Source organism: Drosophila gunungcola (genome assembly GCF_025200985.1).
Source record: "Drosophila gunungcola strain Sukarami chromosome 3L unlocalized genomic scaffold, Dgunungcola_SK_2 000005F, whole genome shotgun sequence".
Taxonomy (NCBI): domain Eukaryota; kingdom Metazoa; phylum Arthropoda; class Insecta; order Diptera; family Drosophilidae; genus Drosophila; species Drosophila gunungcola.
The window spans coordinates 4,260,655-4,274,976 of record NW_026453180.1 but is presented as its reverse complement, the minus strand read 5'-3'; the positions used below and the strand labels follow the sequence as shown (position 1 = coordinate 4,274,976).

The window sequence follows — 14,322 nt, the reverse complement described above, 5'->3', positions numbered from 1 at the left end:
GTTATTGTTGCTGCTGTCACTACTTTCGTAGCTTTTTTTTAATTGGTGTTGCTGTTGTTTCCGTGACTTTTTCCCATGTTGCTGGCGTTTTTGAAACTAGTGTTGCTGTTGTCACTGCTTTTTCTACTGATATTGCTGTTGTTGCAAAGATTATTTCCCAAGTTGCTGCTATTTTTGGGGCTGGTGTTGCTGTTGTCGCTTCTTTTGTAGCTCTTTCTATTGGTCTTGCTGTTGTTTCTGTGAATATTTTTCATGTTGCTGCTGTTTTATGGGGCTAGTGTTGCTGTATTCACAGTTTTCATAGCTGATTCTATCATTTGGCTGCTGTATTCTACTGATATTGCTTTTGATGCTGTGGTTTTTGGTGATGTTATTGCTATTGTCACTATGTTTCCAGCTTGTGCTGCTGCAAAGTCACTGGTAGTCACTGATAGTCACTGATTTCCTTACTGATATTGATGCTGTTGCTGATTTTTTTTAATTGATGTTGATGTTGTTGCTCATGTTGCTGCTTTTGCGTTTGATGTTGCTGACTGAGTGGATGAAAAGGCAGGAAAACGGAACTCGAACTCTGCCGCACTTGACTTTTTTGGGGTCAAACCGCTTGATGGAGGGGAAGTGAGTTGCCAGTTCATGTTGGCGTTGCTCTCTTTTTGGTTAAATGTTTTTAAACCCATTTGCCTGTTTCTGATGGCATGCCAAACATAAAAGGCAAGCGTCTGCCCAAAGAAAAAAAACATTTAAAATTTAAAAAAAATTAATGGGCTTAAAAATAGAAGTATAAATTTACGCTTTATAAAAACACCCAAATAAAACTGTTGTTACATACATTTTTTAACTTTTGGTACTATAGTACCACAAAAGTGGCTGCTAAATTACGGCTTACGTTATGTTACAGCAGCAGCAATCTTAGTTACCATTTTGATCTCGTTTATATCCCTTGATTTAAGCCAGAGTTTAAGCTTTGTGCTTAGCTTACCCCTTTCCTCGCTGGATTTCCTTTGACTTTTCAAGCTGCGAACACTTTTCCCATTACTTTGTGCCATTTTTCATTCACTGTCTCTTTGGTCGTGGGCTGTCTTTTAAAGCCGCTTGGCATTCAATTGGCATTTGGCTGTCGCCATCACCCGCCGACTCCACCTCCGGTTTCGGCCCCCCCTCATTTTTTTTGCCACATTTTCTGCGCTTTTTGCCTTGCTCACGTTATTTAAGGATTAACATCATTTTATGCTGCCTCGCAATGCCTTTTTTGCAGGATTAAATGCTGCCGACTGCTGGCTCTCGTTCTCCTCTTAATGCACTTACAAAATTATGTTGCATTAATTCTTTAGTTATTTATTTAAAAACAATATAATTATTTGGTTTTTGAATAAGTTTTTCTCTGGTCTGGCTAATAGCTCTTACATAAAGATATTAATCTCAATCTATGTGATAAAAAGAAAAATTGCTTAACATGTAACATAAAATATTAAATATTATTAGCTTTAGATTTTAATAAATAATCATCATCTCAAGCACTTTACAAATAATTATAGAAGAAATTTAAAACATCTAAAAATATTCTCGATATAGTTTTACTCATTTATTAGGAAGTATATTATGAATTTAAAATATTATATTTTAATCATTTTTCTTTGAGTGCAAAGGGGCAACTGCCACTCCCCCCGCCTACCGGGTGTTCAGCTCTCTTTTCTCCCCTTTGAATTGATTGCATTGCACTTTTTCCCCGCTGTTGTTGTTGCATAGTTTGCGCTGATGCGCCGCCTCCATTCCTACAAAGTGATTTTTATGGCTTTCAGTCAGTGTGTGTGTGTGCTTTGGTGTGTTTGTGAGTGTGCTTTGGTGTGTGTGTGAATGCAAATGTTTGCATACGAGTGCGTGTGTGAGTGCACTTTGATGTTTCCGCGTTACAAAGGCGGCACTTTAATAGCGATGCATTTATCAAAAGGCAGCCAAAAGTCCGACAACAGTTGGTAGCTTTAACACGCATACGCCCCGTGGGGTGCCGCAAGTGAAACGGCTTAGAAAAGACTATTATATCAAAACCACCTTAAAACACCTATAAATGTTAGGAGAAATACTTACTTCCGGTTCTGCAAATAAAGAACAGCTTAGTTATCATGAACTTAAAGTGCAAACAACAATATGTGTAGGTAAACCAGTAAAATTAAAGATGTTTATTACTCTTTTGTTGATGTATAAATAAATTAATATTGGATATCAACAGCTTGGTTATTAGGAGTCCGAAAAGGTTATTGCTTCGGTTGTGTGTTGTATATTGGCCGAAATATTTGTCGTTCTCGTAAAAGGATTCTCCATCGACTAACATTCCAAAATAAAACTTTTTTTTTCAGCAAAAAATCGACAAATTTAAAGATGGTTGCATTACTTGAAAATCGATTTTCGGAGTAAAAATTGATTGATCGGGCAAAAAGTTAGCTTAGGTCGTTAGCATTCCAAAACCGTTGCGTACTTCATTGTGGGTCCTGTCCGAAGCGAGATATCCAGCAAAACGAGTTTTCGGAGTAATTTTTTTGAAGCAAAAATTAATGTTTCAATCTGTGACCTAGTCTACCATAAATAATATTGAATATATAAAATATATAATACATCCTTAATCCTTGTGACAGATACAGAAGTTAAATATTTGTATCCATAAAATGATATCCCTATGAGACAAGTAAAAGTTTTTGAAATACAATATTACAACCTCTTTAGGGTTTATATTTTTTCCTAAGATCTTTGACTATCGTCTATTAATCAGCACATCGATGCGCACCCTTTTGCTTATCCTGGGCTCCATCTGGCTTTGAAAAAATAAATAACTCGACCCTAGAGGCTCTAAATTGATTAACAGTAGCCCCGACCAAAAGCAATCGGGTTGGGGATGTGAAAGAGATGCTGTCAACGCTTCGGCGTTCCCGGAATGCCTTCCATTTACATGCCATAATTCTTAAATGTCACCCGTTTACAAAAGCCTTGACCATTTGATTTCGGCCGCCTTCGTTTTGGCCCTCTCGGTCTTGGTCGAACAGGTTGAATCCCCAGGTAGATTTCCATCCGCGAACCCTAAATGAACTCATCCTTTTCATCTCTCCCTTTGTTCGAGTCATAGACCAGCGATATTATATTTACTTGGATCTTTATTGAGCTGTGCAACCTGTCGCGGTCGCTTTTGGGTTTCGGGTTTGGTTTCTACGCCCCGTCCCTCTGGATCTGACCATTTTGCTGGCAGATTTATGTTCTGACCTCCAAGCAGATACAGATCGACGAGATACTATCGAAGGGATGGCCAAGAGCAACTCTCTCTATAAGAACAAATACACTGAGATAATAATAGCTGGCGTAACTCTGTTGTCAAACAGTATATAAGTAACCAATCTGTTATTCTTTAATTTGTCAAAATAATAAATTTTTTTAAATAATTAAATGTGGTATTTATGGAGTAACATATTAGGTAAATAAGTATATAAGGTAATTCGATAAAAGGATTTTTTTTATTCAGCCTTAAAAAAAGTTATTTACAAACAAAATTGTTTTAATTCATAAAGCTAAAAAAGTTTTTTTTTTATTTTTTTTAACTGATTAAACTAAAAAAGTCTAAGAATTGGGTTACACTTTTTTTTACTGATTTCACAACTGTTTTCTCTCTGTGTCCGTTTTCTTTGATAGTCGAAAATTTCAGGGTAATTTGTTGGGTCCGTTTTCAGATGTTTTTGTTAGTCGTCGGTAAGTTTTCAGGCTGGACGTTTCCAAAACTGTTGGTGGCATGTTCGATTTTCTGCGGCTACCTTTTTCGACTTTGTGTCGCAGTCGCGCGTGTTATGAAGATGTTAAGATCCCCTGGTCAACCCCTGAAATATGTCTTAATTGTGTGGGGGATATAACCATTTCATAGGTAGGTGTATGTACATTCACCTACATTTTATTCCCGACTGTTTTAATAATTTCGGGTCAGTGCCTGTTTGCTCAAGTTATTGTTTTATGGCTGCCGTTTGTGGTAACATGTGCCAAAGGACATCATTTTGTGGTGGTAAACGACTGTCCAATGCGTTCTCATAGCCCATAAATCATTGGCCAAGTTGAGGGAAAATTTATGTTTAACGTCCGGAGGGAATGATAAAACCATAGGAAAAACATATTTTCATATTTTCCTTAATATTTCACTTAAATAAATAATTTTTAGGTTAGGAATTTAAGGGCTTTTTACACTGGTAAAATAAACGAAGTAAGTCCAAATATTCGAATTGTAATATTTTTCACCTTGGTTTTTAGTTATTTCAAATATAAAAATAATAACAATTCTTTAAAATTTTTAATATTATTATTTTCGGAATTGATTTTAATATCTGAAATTGTAAACCATATTTAACTAAGAACTATTTGAAATCTAATATGAAATAATGCATTATAGTATGCATTGTATTTAAAAATGTGATTTAAAATTTAATTTAAGTTTTAAATATAAAATTTGGAATTCAGTAGTCAGATTTTTATTTTTAGTTATTCCTTGTTTTTTAAAAATGTTGAAATTATTGGGGGTCGAAAATTATTAAAGTGATTATTTTGTAATCTGAAAAATTAAAAATTGAACTTACTTAATTCATTTAAATTAAACCTTTTCCCCCATTTAAAAGTCATATTTTTGTTCTTTCTCCTTATACATTATGTATATAATATATTTGTAATAACTCTCTAGTGTATATATAAATTAAAATAAATAAATACATTTTTTTGGTTTGTGGATTTTGTTTGCTATTATTTTTTTTGTTTTTTTTTTTTTGTTAATAATAATTATCATTACCATCATCATCATCATTATCATTAGAGTTATCCTCGTCGGTAAAAACGCCACCCACGTCCCATTATTTTTGTGTCTTTATCTCATTTGCATGCTTGGTTGTTCGAGTTGCTGGTTTTGCTTTTGCTGTGGATTTCTGGTTGTCGCGGTTTGGAGCTACAGTGTTTCGTTTACCAATTGTTATAACCGAAATATCATGATGCAGTAATAATAATAATAGTATATTGTATAACATATTACGCGTGTGTCCTGCCATTTCGTGCACATCTATCCCAACTATCTTCCCTCTAACCCACCCCATCAACATTCTTTAGTCGTCAACGATTTTTGTGGTTTTAATTAACAAACAGAGCAACAAACAAAGAAATACTTCAGGATATATTGATGTATTACTTTTTTCCCGGCAATCTAGCTACTCATCCTGCTTTTCTCGTTCGGGACTGGCCAACAAAGCGCATTCTGTGTGGTTCTCTGGTACAATACGGTTCGGTGCTTATAGTAATAAGTATCATTCGGTCTTTAGAATCGAATCTTGAGCAGTTTTGTTCACTAACTTAGTTGGTACTGTTTGTGTGTTATCGGCTATAATGCTATATATATGAGTTATCCAAGTTTTAAGCTGAGTTCCTAGCGCACCTTATCTCGAAAGCTATTTATACTTATCGTTTAGTGTCGAATGGTTCGGGATTGGAAAATGAAAAATGACCGACAGACCGAGGACTGAGTGAAGTCTTGAAGTCATGACTTTTTTGGCAGATCCCAAAAATTCCAGACTGTCCAGCACTAACCTACTTACACGCTATATGTATATCATATACTCGTAGTCGCGTCTCAGATTTTTGTGTAAATTATTGTTATATACATTTAGACATGCAGTTCTAGAAGGAAGTTCCGAGCGTAGAAATCCTGCCATTGCTTGTAAAGTTCGTTGTACAAAAGCGGAAATCAGGAGGAAAATCATAACCATTTGCTGTGGAAAGGAAAGGAAAGTCAAGTTAAGTCAGTAAATAAATAACACAAAAGGATAAGAAGAAGGCAACACAAGTTTTAACTTTAACTAATCATGTGGTTTCTCTTTTATTATACTTTTCGATTTTTGCATTTTGTTTGTTTTTCTTTCTTTTCACTTGCCTATATTTTATTAGATGGTACATATACATATGTAGTTTATACGCTAAGCTAATTATTTTGTTTAACAATAAATGTATAGCTGCTTGACTCCGTCTTCTCATCGTCTACTTATCATCCATCATAATCCACTGTCTGTTTTTTTTTTATTTTGCTTACGAATAACAACGAAATTTAGCTGCAGCTTTTCATTTGCATTAAGGAACAGAAAATTATAAGGAAATTCTATTTCGAAAGAACATAAACGTAATAGGAAAACATTATTCAAATCAAAAATCATATTTAACAAATTTTCATTAATTAAAATTACAAAATAATAATAATTGACTCTCTAAATCATAGATGTAGATGTATTTTATGCGTAGATTTCATGGGTCTTAAATAAACTGATTTAGTGGCTTGTTTTTCGAGATATTGTGTCGAAGAGCTTTACACTAAATTTTGCTGGACAAAATTAGATGTAAGACTCGCCCCAAATTCTGGCGGCAGATTTTCAAAAATCTTCAATGTTGTCCAGTCGGTCGATAGTTTCTGTTTCTGTTTCTGATTCTGTTTCTGTTCTAGCTTCTGCTTTCGTTTGAGATTTCTAACATAATTAAAACGCATTCAATTAAGCACACCAAAGCAAGGCGATATTTGAAATTTTGAAAAGACTTTTTGGTAGCAGCTTTCATCGGTTGAAATAGTATTGGAGAGAGATTCTCTTGCTTTAGCGTGCAAATAGTTGATTCCTTTTTTGATTCAGTCTATTTGCGGTCCTTTCGAGAGCTCTCTCGGAACTAAAGTCTACCTGAATATCCTATATAATTGTGTTTTTGCTTGAGAAAGGGAGTGGAAGTTACGTATCGGTCGATTGTTCAGTTCGAAAGTCCGTTTTTGGGGAGCCGTCGTTGTGTTTGTTGTTTTCTTGTATTGCTTCTTCGGGTACTCGATTTTCATTTTCATTTTCTTTTACTTTCTTGTTTTGTTTTGTTTATTAAAGACTATTTGTAATGGCACAAAATATACAGCATTGAATTCTTTCCTTCTGTCGCGGTCCAGTTATTGTAGCTATATCCGTACAATACTCCTTAACTTTATAGAGGCTATATGCTATGCTTTGTCGGTTGGTTTTCCCCCTTTCCCTTCGCTTTTCTGCGGAAGATAACAGTGATGGCTTCGCTCTGCTCCTGGATAGTTTGGTTTCGGCTCCTCTTCGGCTGACTCCTCGGAAGGCGTCTGAGTCCCTGCCACGCCCCCTTCCTCTCCAGCTGCTACCAATAATCAATGATCAATCTGCGGCCAGCACTCGACGAGTTCTATGCTCTTCCTGCGCTGCGCTCCTCCTCCGTTTCCATCCGTCTATCCGGTCCACTTCATCTGGCTTTATGGTTTTTATGGTTTTTATGGTTGTCAACTACTTTATGTTCCACTAGATTAGGTTGCTATTTATATTTATCTTAGGTATGCCGTTATGTGTAAGTAGTTTTTGTTTTGCTTGGGTTTTCTATATTGATTTCCGTTTCCGGCTGGCTTTACCGCGGCCGCGAACCTTTGTAGTTCGGGTTCGGATGGCGACTGGGATGACGCGCTGAAAGCAAAGCGAGCAAATCATGAGACTTTATTATTTCAATTTAAATAAAATAATTTGCTTAATTAGGATACAATTTAAAGACGTCGGATTCTCCAATTAATAATTTTTAGTTAAGATTAGATGGTGATAGGAACTTGGTTAGTACAAAAATCCGCATACTGGATAGTTCTTTATAATTTCCTTTTCATCTAATTTATAATTATCTTTAATCAAAAAAAAATTGTTTTATATATTTTTTAGAAACTATTTCCTACCCACGTTTCTATCACCATCTTATCTGAACTAAAGAGTAATAACTGAAAGAAGAATCTTTGTGAATCTTTTTTACTATTTTTATCTTGTTTGTTTCAAAAAATAAATCTTTAGTTCACATAAGATGTTATATAAAATAAATGTTTTTATTTATTATTATCATTAAGTAAGTAAGTAAATCTAATTATTGGGCTTACCTTGTATCATCATTGTGGGATACATGCCGGCCACCTGCGCCATTTGCGGCCGGATATCGTTCGACGGCGATCGTCGACTGTTGGGCAAGGCCACCGAGGGCTAAAGGATATCAAAAAAACAAAAGTTATAAAATATGAACAACTAGGTAATAAATATATATGCTGTTGCGGTCAAAACAATGACACTATTTAAGCTTATGGAAATAACAATCAACCAAAGCTTGGAAACATTTTTTTAACCATTTTTTAATATTTAAAGCTGATACTCTAAGCTAAATGGGGCAACATTTTTTAAATATTAAAATAAGATTTTTAAATAATATGTTTCTGAATTTTGTAATTTAAAAACATATCTGGTATTAATAACGTGTTTCTTTCCATGAGCAGATGAACGAGGATTTATGCTTATTTTCTCAAATTGGATCTTTCAAGTTTTATCTGCCCGTATGCAATAAACAAAGGATTCTTAAACCTCATTTCGTTTATTTCTAATTAGTTATTAAGTGGAATTGAAATAAAATTTGTCTCATGCTTTAGAGTTATGTCAATGCATACAGAAAAATAATGTAGTTAAATTTCTTCATGGTGATTTTTAAGTTGTTATTGATAGTTGTAGTCTAAAGCATGGGATTTAAAGGTATGTTTTTAAGCACTTCTATTATTTTCCACTACTATTATTTCGACCACAGCTGTATGTATATTGATTGCACTCACATGGGCGAAGTACGTCTGGCCGTACTTGAAGTACACGCCGGACGCCGCATTTGGATTGTAGCCGCCGAGGGCGGCAGCAGCGGCCACGCCGCTTAGCACCGCCGCCGTGGCCTGTTGGCTGCCAGCGGCTGCGGCGGCGGCAGCGGCGGCACTGTGGTGCAGCTGGGCAGTGGGAATGTGCGAGCGGGCGTTGCCACCAGCGGCTCCACTAGCTCCTCCTACACCGCCTCCTCCTCCTCCACCGTAAAGCGAGGGCGGCGAGGCGTTCTGATCCAGCATCACAAATCCTCCGGGATGGCTGACCAAAGTGGGTGGCTGTGGTTGCTGTGGCTGCTGTGGCTGAACTCCCGCCGCTCCTGCATTGGGCGTGTTGGCAGCACTGTTACTCTGGCTGCCCACAATACTGTTGGGCGAATTGTTGCTGCTCTCGTGGCTGCCACTGCCCCCGGCGCCATTCGCACTGGGCGAGTTCCGCTGCGAGACACTGCGTCGGTAGTCCTGGTTCATGGACTTCTGGCTGCGGAAGCTGGCCGCTCCTGCATTCAGACGCACTGGCGGCTTGCTGGTCTCGTAGCTGGGACTCGAGTTGGTGGCTCCATAGCTGGGCGGCGGTCCACTGATCAGCGGCAGCTGGTTGGGCTTATTATCCCGCTTCACACCCATTGTGTGCGGCGGCGGCGGACCACGGTGCTGGTACGAGGATGAGGACGAGGCTCCACCCAAGCTCACGCTACTTGGCGAGGCACGCGGCGTGGGCTCATTGTTGGAGTTCAGCAAGGGCGTTTTGGCTCCCGAGGGGGGCCCACCACCACCACCGCCGCCGCTGCCCAGGGGCACCGAATGCCTGGGATTGTAGCCACCACCGCCCGGGTGGTATGGCTTGCGTACGCCCACCGAGGCACCGCCTCCTCCATGGTTTCTCTTTTCATATGGCGAAGTGTAACCACCACCCTCGTTGCTGTTCTGGCTTTGATAGTAGTGCGGAGTGGAGCTGTTGCTGTGATAGCCACCACCTCCTCCACTACCTCCTCCTCCCCCGCCGGCACTGCTGCTCCCGGAGCTGCCGTTATTGGGAGCTGGCGGAGTACTGAACAGCGGAGCCTGTCTTCCCGGATTGGCCGGCGTACTGGGAGCCGACTGCGAGGCATCCGCTGGCTGGCTAGCCGGGTAAAAGGGTGCCGCTGTGATCAGAGCATGACTCTGTGGCTGCTGTGGCGGCGGCGCCACCGCCTGCTGCACCACCTGCTGGGGCGGAGCCGTCGGCGGACCTCCTCCGCCGCCTGGTCCACCAGCACCGCCGCCGCCTGCTGCTGCTGCCGCCGCCGCTGCCGCCGCATAGGGAAAGATATTCGTTGGGATCAGTGCGGTGGCATGTTGAGCGGGCAGCGCGTAGACATGTGCACCAGCCGCACCACTGAGATCCGTGCCCGCTGGCGCACCACCGTGGGCCAGCGTCAGCGTGGGCAGAGCATGATATGTGGTTGTGCTGGCCGCCGGCGCAGCTATGATCTGGGCGGAACCCGCCGACGGATGATGATGGGCATGGGCGTGTGCGTGGGCATGGGCATGGGCACCACCCACCCCGGCATGCACCACCGATCCACTGGGTGTGTAGCTGGGATTGTAGTGGATGGAGCCGCCGCCGGGCGTGCGCTTCACCCGGGTGCCGTAGCCACTGGAGTGGCTGGTCACCACCGAGCCGTTGCTCGAGTGCTGCTGCTGCTGCTGATGGTGGTGCTGCTGGTGCGGCTGGTGGTGCTGCTGGTGCTGCTGGCCTGAAACTAGGGGGTATAATGGTTAATATCAGGGTTTACTGTGATTACAACTATAATGATTAAAGGTTTTGTTTACTATTGTACAATTTCAAATTTACAAGAGAGAGTAAATTGTAAATTGTAAAACACGAAAACCACTAAGCAAATCTTTCTAAAATTTGGCCAACCCTAGTGATTTCTTTGCAAATGATTTCTTTACTAAGTGACTATTGTTATCCCTACCTGACACCACCGTGGGTGGACCAGCTGCTGTCCCGGCTCCCGTGTGCGCCGCCTGCTGCTGCATGGGGGCCACCTGACCCACCTGCGGCTGGGTGGCCACCATGGGCGCGGCGGCCACCGCCTGCTGGGGCACGTAGTACGAGATGGGGTGGTAGTACGGCGAGTAGGAGTATTGAATCGGATAGGGGGCCATCGGCAGCTGCTGCAGCTGGGCGCCCCCGCCCGGTTCGCTGGAGTAGATGAGCGGCGCCTGGTAGATGGGTCCCCCGTTGGGAGCGGCTGCCGCCGCGAACTGGGCCGTGGGATAGGCGGAGGCCATGGGCATGGCCACGGTGGCCGCACCCGGTCCGCCCGGACCCGCCGTCTGGTAGATGGCCTGCGCCGGGATGAGGCCTTCGCGCGGCTGCTGGGCCGGATCGAAGACAGGTATCATGTAGGTGCCGCCGGGTATCTCTCCGCCTGCTTCCGGCGAGGCGAAGAGTGTCTGCGCGGGCGGATGGCTGCTGGTGGTCAGCTGGAAGAGCGGCTGCGAGGCGCCACCGGCACTGGCCACTCCGGGCTGCGGATAGGCGGCATACACCATGCCCTGCGGCACCGCATAGATGCTGCCGTCGGGCTGGAGGGAGAAATCAAAGATTAGTCTTCAGTTTTAATAAAGAATTGAAACGATTATAGGTTTTTATAATACAAATGGGATATAAGGCTTTTCTAAAATAAAAAGTGATACATAAGTTGTATTTTAAATTTTTTAAAACAAATTGGTCTTCAGTTTTAGACAGAGAGTCACAACAATTAATAGTTTTTATAATATAAATGGGAAATAAAACTTATTTTATACAGTTAAAATTGGTAATTTTAATAGGTTTACCTGATTTAACGAAACAATAATAATCGATAGAAAGGGCTATATAACTGTTATTTAAGAGTTAAGATTCTTAAATATCCTAGACTTGGACTTACCCCCTGCTGATATGTGGTGGCGCAGTAGGGCGCCGCCCCGTTGGGCGTGGTGGTGGTGTGAAAGACGGTGGATCCGTCCGGCGCCTGGTAGCTCTGCGTGTACGTCCAGGTGGTGGCCTTGGGCTCCTCGACGACGATGCTGGCACTGGCACTGGCACTGGCATTGTGGCTCTGTCCGTGGCCCTGGATGGGTGTCTTCACCTCGCACTGGCTGTAGGGCGTGCTGCTGGGCGAGACGGACTGGAGGTCACAGTTCACCTGCGGCAGCGGGGTGACCATCAGGGGCAGCGGGGTCTGGCTGGATGGCTGTTCGCTGCTGATGCCCACGGAGGAGCTGGCCGAGCCGGATGAGGATGAGGGCCCCACGTTGGCCAGTTGCTCCTGCTCCTGCTCCTGCTCCAGCTGTTCCTGCTCCAGCTGCTGTTGGTGTTGCTGCTGCTGTTGCTGTCCAACTACTGCCTCCAGCTCCAACTTATCGACGGCCACGGCACAGCAGGCGGGTATGTTTGGACTGGTGGCCTGGTTCTTGTACTTCTGCACCTCGATGCGATCGTAGTTCTTCGTGGACGTGGAGGTGGTGATGCTCAGGCAGGCGGTGGCACTGGTCAGGCTATCACAATCGTCGCCTTTGACACTGCCAGTGTCGCCATTGTTGCCCGATGATAGTTGCTGATGCTGCTGCTGCTGCTGCAGGGGCAACACTTGCTGCTGCTGCTGCTCGTAGCTCTCATAGCCCTCGGAACACTCCATTCCCGGCGACTGGGCCTCCTCCTCCGCATAGCTCTCGGTGGAGCTGCAGGAAAGCTCAGTGGTGGCATATTGCTGCTGCGGTGGTGCCTGTTGTTGCTGCTGCTGCTGTTGCTGATGTTGCTGCTGCTGTGGCTGCTGCAACTGTTGCTGCTGCTGCTGGTGATGCTGTTGCTGCTGCTGTTGCTGATGCGGCGACGACTTGCGATAGTTGCTGTAGCCACCGGAGGAGGAGTTGCCCTGGTTCTGGTTCTGCGACTGGTACTGATTGCCCGTGTGCTGGAGCGCCTGGTTGGGCGGCAGATTGGACGGGTCGTAGTGGTAGATGGAACTGCAAAAGTCGTACAAACTGCATTAGCTTTTGTTGCATTTGTTTAATAACATTTTCACTGATAGGATTCGAGTGTGTTATTCGGGTATTTTTTCTCGCTCGGCAGCATGCAACCTTCGAATAGGATAAGTAAGTATAAAATAGTATACAACTGCGATTAAAATAATAGTAGGCTGCAAAGCAATTGTCAGAAAACATTAAATGTTTATAGGATTTTAAGAAACCGGTTTTTCAAAAACAATTTCGAAAGTTTTATCTATTTGTTAAATTTAGTTTGAATTAACAAAGACTCAGAGTGAGGAGATACAGATAATATAATTCATTTAAATATAAACCACTAATATAATACCGGTGAAATCCACAGCAATTGTTAAATAATTTTCAATGCTGAACTGGTTTGATAATTATTTAAGACTCGTTTCAAAATGATGCATATGTTGAATAAATTTGAGAATGTTTTATGTATTTGATAAGTCAGATAGTAGAAATACAAAGGATTTATTTAATTTAAATTTAAGTTACTTTTACAATTATATATTATAATATTCACAGCAATTGACAAAAAATTTTATAGGCAGAATGGTTTAGAAAAATATGCATATTTTATCCCACTTCTAGATAGTTTTTATCTGTTTGATAAATTGAGTATACTTTTAAAAAGTTTCAGCTACAGTCTGAATGTTACAGAAATAATTTTTTTAATTAAATGTTAAATTACTTAAATTAAATAATGTATTTCAAAATGGTAGATCAATATTTTCACTTCAAAAAACCCACTTTCATTTTAATTGCAGCTGTATAAAGTATATAAAAAGGAGAGTACAGTCGACACAAGCGGCTGCTGACAGAGTTGCCACAGTACTGCGGGTATTTATATATTCTTGTATGTTTTTGTTTTTTGCTGTGTGTTAACGACGCGACGGCAGCGACAGACATTTAGAATTATATAAAAGTAATTGAAAAAACAACAACAACAAATGGCTTGACTGATTGGATTGACACAATGCGAAATGCAAAAATTTAACAAACAACAATTAGGATATGACGACAACACTGGCAGACGAAAGACGATAACGATAACACACCATACATTCAACTCATTCATTCGATGGCTAAAAATCTTAAAATTTCGAACAACGCTGGAGAGGCAAGCTTGGTGATTTTTTGTGTTTTTTGAGAATGGAAAGTGGATTGGATTGGGATTATTTAGTGGAATAACGCCCATTTGTGTGGTGTTTATAGTGTCGATGAGCGTGAGAGATTAAGGCAGAGATCGAGAGAGATATATATAGAGAAGGTGGTGAGAGGCGAATATTCGATATTCGGTAGCAGTTGGTGTTGCACTTGGTGTTGGTTAATTTAGTTCGAGTTTAGGCAGATAATTTACAAAAACAACATCAACAAGTCTTCACGAAAAATGAAAAGCTAATAATATTGCATATTTCACATATATAATAACGTATTAATATTTATAGTAAATAATAGGAATAACATGGCTAAAGTTATATAAAGGATATTCGAAATATGGCTAAATATTTGGTTAAGCTTCAAGCAAGTAACTTTTGCATATTGAACACAGATAATTATGTAATTTTTCAACTAAGATATATAAAATAAAACTA

At 41.2% G+C, this 14,322-nt stretch overlaps 1 protein-coding gene across 10 annotated transcripts in view; it reads right to left on the bottom strand.

The window, feature by feature from the left end:
• Positions 1-5,846: 5,846 nt before the first annotated feature.
• LOC128258936 (protein encore) overlaps positions 5,847-14,322 on the bottom strand; it is a 165,035-nt gene continuing 156,559 nt past the window's right edge. For all 10 annotated transcript variants that reach the window (XM_052990958.1, XM_052990956.1, XM_052990948.1 and 7 more), the window contains 5 exons: positions 11,623-12,700; positions 10,663-11,278; positions 8,666-10,446; positions 7,952-8,051; positions 5,847-7,499 (listed from right to left, as the gene is read on the bottom strand). In XM_052990958.1, coding sequence (XP_052846918.1) covers positions 7,444-7,499; positions 7,952-8,051; positions 8,666-10,446; positions 10,663-11,278; positions 11,623-12,700 — 3,631 coding nt within the window. In that variant the 3' untranslated portion in view covers positions 5,847-7,443. The remainder of the gene's footprint in view (positions 7,500-7,951; positions 8,052-8,665; positions 10,447-10,662; positions 11,279-11,622; positions 12,701-14,322) is intronic.